Source organism: Pteropus vampyrus, unplaced genomic scaffold, assembly GCF_000151845.1.
Source record: "Pteropus vampyrus isolate Shadow unplaced genomic scaffold, Pvam_2.0 Scaffold16, whole genome shotgun sequence".
NCBI lineage: Eukaryota > Metazoa > Chordata > Mammalia > Chiroptera > Pteropodidae > Pteropus > Pteropus vampyrus.
The window spans coordinates 2,220,773-2,227,637 of NW_011888797.1; the positions used below are offsets into that span (position 1 = coordinate 2,220,773).

The 6,865-nt window shown below is 34.8% G+C and overlaps 1 protein-coding gene across 1 annotated transcript in view; it reads left to right on the forward strand.

Moving 5' to 3' along the window:
* The window catches only part of MYBPC1 (myosin binding protein C, slow type), a 75,494-nt gene that overhangs the window by 28,470 nt on the left and 40,159 nt on the right, over window positions 1-6,865 (forward strand). Inside the window, exons 13-15 of the mRNA XM_023527449.1 lie at window positions 2,249-2,354; window positions 3,333-3,499; window positions 4,252-4,414. Of these exons, the coding sequence (XP_023383217.1) occupies window positions 2,249-2,354; window positions 3,333-3,499; window positions 4,252-4,414 (436 nt within the window). The remainder of the gene's footprint in view (window positions 1-2,248; window positions 2,355-3,332; window positions 3,500-4,251; window positions 4,415-6,865) is intronic.

Genomic DNA, 6,865 nt, shown 5'->3' on the forward strand with positions numbered 1-6,865 from the left:
TACATATTTGATATACCAACTGGGAATCATACCTTATAATTAGATAACTTTTGTTTTTCCAGAGTAGCATCTAAAGCCTGTGTTTTATTATTTGTTGGCTCTCGACTGGCTCTCAGCCAAATAAAGGAGACAAACTAATCCCTGATGTCTGATGGTATCGCTAGTCTATTATGAAACTGCTTTACAGAGATCCTTCTCAGCCTGAGAGATTTTCAACTCCAATATATTTTTTTAAGTTAATAGGAGCCACATGCATATTTATAAAAGACTTTAATCCTGAAAATCTGTCACTTCTGTAGTACAATTAGGTGGCTTCCAATTTCCTAATGTGGTCACGCCTACAAAGTGACTTTGTGATGATAATGTTTGGATCTGATAAAATACTCTTGAATGGGACCTGAATTTACCAAAAACATAATGTTACTTGGTTATTTTTATGTAGAAAATATCTAGTGTTTTATTCTTCAAGTCTTCAATTTGAGAATTTTCCAAAAGAAATCTTTTTCTTTAGTCCATTATAATGACCTAATATACCCATCCACGATCTGGGTCACAGATAATTAAATTGTGCAATCTTGGTTTTTAGTTTTTTGTTTCCAAATATTGAAATATTTTCTTAGTAATGGTAACTGTGATATGATAACATTAGTTCTTAAGCTCATTTAAGACAATATCACATTCTATAGAATTACTGTCTATATGAGTGATTAAGTTCATATTCTTGCTTAAATTGTATAATCATTTATTAACCCCCCCAAAATCTGTGTCATTAGGCTAGGCAAAGAGTGTAATCAATAAATCAAGCCTCTGTTCCCCTACAAAGTAAATGAATTAGTCATTTTTAAAAACGTACAGAACTAAAAATCTTTCTCACAACCTTAGCCAACTCTGCTTTCTAACAATGAGTTAAAATATTAAATAGAAGATATGCACGTATTGGTTTATATTTGAAATAAAAATCCTTATATAAAAGAAAATAACAAAAATTAAATATTATGTGTAAATATGCATATGTATTACATTAGGCATTATAAAGATAAAAATTGATTGCGTGTTTGATGTTTGTTAAACTATGTAAGATATGATTCATAAATGGCAGATCAAAATATCTGTCTTTCAAGCATTACCAAATTATACGCCAAATTTGTTGGCACTAAAGAAAAGAATAAAATCAAGTTCATGGATTCTATTTATCTTCCTCCTATTTAAAATAGATACATCTTTGAACATAAAGGATGTGAAAGAATCATGTTTATCAATAACTGTTCGCTAACAGATGATGCGGAGTATCATGTGACAGCTGGAGATGAGAAATGTTCCACTGAGCTCTTTGTGAGAGGTAAAGTGAAATCTTACTGTAGTCCTCTAAAGCTCATGGCTCTCCTTTTCTCGAAGGTAATAATAAAAATGAAAGTGTTAAAGGGAGCTCTTGAGCTCCAGAGAAGAGCTCTAGAAATGGTTTAGTTTGGGTGTTAGATTGGCTCTGCGTTGAAGCTTTACACTGGCAGTTACTGTGTATCCAAATTACTCTCAGGTTCATTGAAGACTAGGAAAGCTGAGAGAAGAAAGAACTGCTGAGTGAAAATGCTTGGAGGTTTTGACTTAAGAAAGCAATATTTTGCAATACAGTTATTCTAGTTATAGCTTCTGAAACCCAGCAAAATCTAAAGGATAATCTTCATTTCATACTCAGCTGATCACAAATAGATTTCTCTTGAAACCAGCTGTATAAGTAAAAGGGCATCAATGCTTGGCCCTGAGAGCTCTGAAGACTATCTTATACTAAGATATTGTGAAAAGAGCCGCAGGGTGCCCGTGAAGCCAGGGATCACGTATTTTCTTTGGGAGGTGCTCTGATTGAGACAACTCTGTAGTCTCTATCATTCATCTAGAACCAGAATCAAAGAATTTTAGTGGAATAGGTACTCCTACATCAGAAATGTCTACCTCCTGGCATCTTATTTGCTAAAAGAAGGGTGTTTGATACATTTTGTCTACTCTCTAATACAGTGATTTATTTGATTTAAAAAGTCATGAGAAAATTGGAAAAATGTACCCAGGATTGCCATCTGTTCATTTTGCCAAGAAAAGTAAAAACAAACAAACAAAAAAATCCCACTCACTATCACCATCTAATCACATGGTATGATACTTTCTTACCGTTGGTTTTTCATCTGTGAAGAAACCTGAGGTCATAAGTCAGGTTTGGGACATTTAATGATTCTGATTTTCTCTTTTTTCACACTAGAGCCTCCAATTATGGTGACCAAACAGCTGGAAGATACAAATGCTTACTGTGGGGAGAGAGTGGAATTAGAATGTGAGGTGTCTGAAGATGACGCCAATGTGAAATGGTAAATAGCTTTCCTGAGGTTGGTTCATTTAGTAGACACACAAATAAAGTACCTTCATAGTTTAGATAACAAGAAATTGCTTTTACAGATAGGAAAAAAAATTTCAATCTCATTTGTGTTAATAGAAATAGGAACTAAAACTATTCTAACATACTGGGTTTTTGGTTTTTTCACCTATGAAACAGAAAAAAGATCCAGAAATATATATTGGTAAGGATGTAGGGAAGTAGGCACTTACTAATAAATGGATGGCTCAAGTTTGCCCAGATCTATTTAACCCCAAAGCCCATGTATGTTCTTCACCTCTATACCATGCTGCTTCTCATTATGCCTGCCATATTATCAATTTACATGGAGAAATATACTTTTTCTTTTCATTTTATTCCAGTCAATTTATTGTTATAGTTCCTAAGAAAAATATTTTAGACTGAGAATCACCAATTACTTTAAAAATCAACAAGATTTTTTTTTTTGTCAGATGGGAAGTGTTTTCTCAAGTTCTTTGTGAGTAACCTCAAAATTGAAGACTAGAAAATTCAGAATCCTAAAATGAAATGCTTTGTTGAGAAATATAGCAAATTACATAGCAGGAATCTGTAGTGACTGGTACAGAGTAGGTTGTTCATTTTAATCTAGAATCATAGCTATCTTTAAAATGTATTAAAATGTTATACTCACTAGTGTTATGTCAAAAGCCCACATATGGGTAATATCTACTTTTAGCATCATCATCTAATTGATCTTTAGTGGAAAGAGGGCTTATGTTCTTTTAATGTTATTTTTAAGACATTTGTTATACTATTAATCTATTTATAGATTGATTTATACATTTTTTAATGCACCAAATAGTTCTTGAGTGTCTGATATCTGCCAGACACCCTGCAAGACACTGGAATATAGGAAGAATAAGACCGATAAGTTTTGTCTCCTGAAGCGTCTTTGATAAAAAAAAATTTTTAATAATCTATTTTAACCTAGGTTTAAGAATGGTGAGGAGATCACCCCTGGTCCAAAATCAAGATACAAAGTTAAAGTTGAGGGCAAAAAACACATTTTGATCATAGAAGGAGCAACCAAGGCCGATAGTGCAGAATATTCTGTAATGACAACAGGAGGACAATCATCCGCTAAACTTAGTGTTGGCTGTAAGTAAGACTTCCTTGGATGTCTTCCACATTGGCTTGCTAATGGCATTGCATTTGTTCATTCAGTTTCAGGAAAGTTTCAGTCTCTTTGATCTCTTGTGACAATTTTAAATACGTAAAATTAAATTCCCTTCTAGCTGAGTGTCTACGTCATATCAATCAGGATCTGTGAGAAAAGAACCAACTATTCAATTTAACAGTAGGGCACCAATATTGGGAAGGAAGTACAAAAATTACCTTGCCAGACAAGTTACCCAAATGTTAAATGATTAATAAATACTACGTGAATATGGCCCTTTACCTTGAAAGAGACCTGAAATTTGTTTTTGGATGTGATTTCAGAAGTTTTGCAGCTTGTGAGCTATTGTGGAGTGGTGGACAGAGGTTATTTGTAATTGAATGGATAGTGGTAATTTCAGATGTACATGGGTGTGGCTCATATCACATGGGTGAAGTGAAGTAGCTGGTAGATGTTTGAGGTACATTTGTGTGTTTTGTGCAGTCCTAGTTGGCTCAGTTCAGCTGAATACAGTTTTCTGGATTCACCTAGTCTTATGAATTAAATCATGCATAATGAAACATTAAATTTGTGTTATGCTCCATGTGTCCCCTAATATATCAATTGCATTGGAACAAATTCTCATTTTCAAAACAAGCATTAATAGCAAAACTGACTGTATCATTGTGAAATGACACCATTTTGGTCTGTCTGGATTGGGTTTGGCACTTATAACCATCTATTATTTCTGTAGTGAAGCCTCTGAAGATATTGACACCTCTGACTGATCAGACTGTAAAACTTGGAAAAGAAATCTGCTTGAAGTGTGAAATCTCTGAAGCCATACCAGGAAAATGGACTAAAAATGGCCTACCTGTTCAGGAGAGTGAGCGTCTGAAGGTTGTACACAAAGGAAGGTAAACAAGTTGGATGATCCATAAGTCAGAGCTGGTCCCCATCTCTACTTTCTCCACTTCCAAAATTACATATTTGGCAAGGATGTTTGGAAGGTAGTCATAGAGAGAGGATCTATCTCTGGTTCTTTGCTTCCAAATAGCAAAAGCATATGATTTCTCTGTTGTACATCATGTCTTACCTGTGATCTTGGCTCTGCATCTAACAGTAGGGTGTTTTGTCTATTAAAAACCCACTGATTCTTTCCAGGTAAATACGAGGTTAGAGGAATAATACTAAATTCTAGTTGAGGAATTGGTCAGATTGGATTAACTATCCCTAACCAATGCATGTCACAAGAACTTTCCAGAATTTGGGAGTGGGGGAGAGGAAAGGGGTATAATATCCTAAAATCCAGTAAAGATCTAGGGCAGGGGTTCTTAAACTTGATCCATAGATCTTGAAGAGGTCCTGGATGAACTTCAGGGGTCCTCATAAATCCTCTGAAATTTTAAGCAAATTCTGTGTGTATAAAAATACTTGAATTTCTCCAGAGAGTATTCATAGTATTTATCAGATATTCACTGGTTCATGTCCCCAATAAAGTTAAGAAGTATTACTCTTAGGTTTGGTATATAAAGCCAAAGTCAAGATTATTCTTGGTAATTTCTTGAATCTTAAGTATGGCATTAGTGAGGTGTTATCTTTTAGCCTTTTTTTTTAATAATTGTTTTTTCTTTTTTTAAAATTAAGTTTATTGGGCTAACATTGGTTAACACAATTATATAATTTTCAGGTGTACATTATAATGTCATATCTGTATATTCTATTGTGTGTTTACCACCCAAAGTCCAGTTTCCTTTAGCTACAGTATATTTGATCCCCTTTATCCACTTCGCCCTCCCCCTACCCTCCTATATTTGACCCCCTATAGCCCGTCTACCTCTCCCCTCCTCCCCCAACCCCTACCCTCTGGTAACCATTAGTCTATAGTCCATGTTCATGAGTCTGTTTGTTCGTCCTGTCTATTTGGTGTTTTTAGGTTTACATTCCACCTATAAATGATATCATGTGATTTTCAATTTTTTCTGTCTGGCTTATTTTGTTTCATAAGATTATTTCAAGGTCCGTCCATGTTGTTGCAAATGGCAGTATTTCATCTTTTCCTATGGCTGAGTAATATTCCATTGTATATATGTACCACAGCTTCTTTAGCCAATCATCTATCGGAGGACACTTCGGTTGCTTCCATTTTCTGGCACCGTGAATAATGCTCCTATGAACATCAGTGTGCAAATATCTTTTCAAATATGGGTTTTCAAGTCTTTGGGGTAAATACACAGTAAAGGGATTGTTGGATCATACGGTAGGTCAATTCTTAGTTTTTTTGAGGAAACTCCATATTGTTTTCCATAGTGGCTGTACCAGTTTGCAGTGCCACCAGCAGTGTATGAGGGTTCTTATTTCTCCACATCCTCTCCAACATTTGTTATTACTTGTCCTGTTGATTATAGTTATTCTAACAGGTGTGAGATGGTATCTCATTGTGGTTTTGATTTGCATTTCCCTAATAGCTAGCGATGTTGAGCATCTTTTTTTATATTTGTTGGCCATTTGTATGTCGTCTAGGGAGAAATGTCTGTTCAGGTCCTCTGCCCATTTTTTGATTGGATCATTATTTCTTTGTTGTTATTGAATCTTATGAGTTCTCGTATATTTTGGATATTAGGCCCTTATCGGAGGTGTTGCTTGCAAATATATTTTCCCATTCGGATGGTTGTCTCTTTACCTTGTTGATGGGTTCTTTTGCTGAGCAGAAGCTTTTTAGTTTGATGTAGTCCTATTCATTTATTTTAGTTTTTACTTCCCTTGTCTTTGAGGTCAAATTCATAAAATCCTCTTTAAGTCCCAGGTCCTTAAGTTTAGTTCCTATGTTTTCTTCTATGCATTTTATTGTTTCAGATCTTATATGCAGGTCCTTAATCCATTTTGAGTTAATTTTGGTATGTGGTGATAGACAACAGTCTAGTTTCATTCTTTTGCAGGTGGCTTTCCTCTTTTCCCAGCACCATTTATTGAAGAGGTTTTCCTTTCTCCACTGTATGTTTTTAGCTTTTTTATTGAAAATTATTTGCCCATATAAGTATGAGTTTACTTCTGGACTCTCGATTCTGTTCCACTGGTCCATGTGTCTGTTTTGCTGCCAATACCATGCAATTCTGATTACTGTCGCTTTGTAGTATAATTTGAAGTTGGGCAGAATGATGCCTCCAGCCTCATTCTTTTTTCTCAGAATGGCTTTGGCAATTCAGGGTCTTTTGTGCTTCCATACAAATCTGATGATTTTTTGTTCTATTTCTTTAAAAATTGTCAATGGGATTTTGATGAGGATTGCATTAAATCTGTATAATGCTTTAGGTAATATGGTCATTTTAACTATGTTGATTCTTCCAATCCAAGAACATAGAATATCT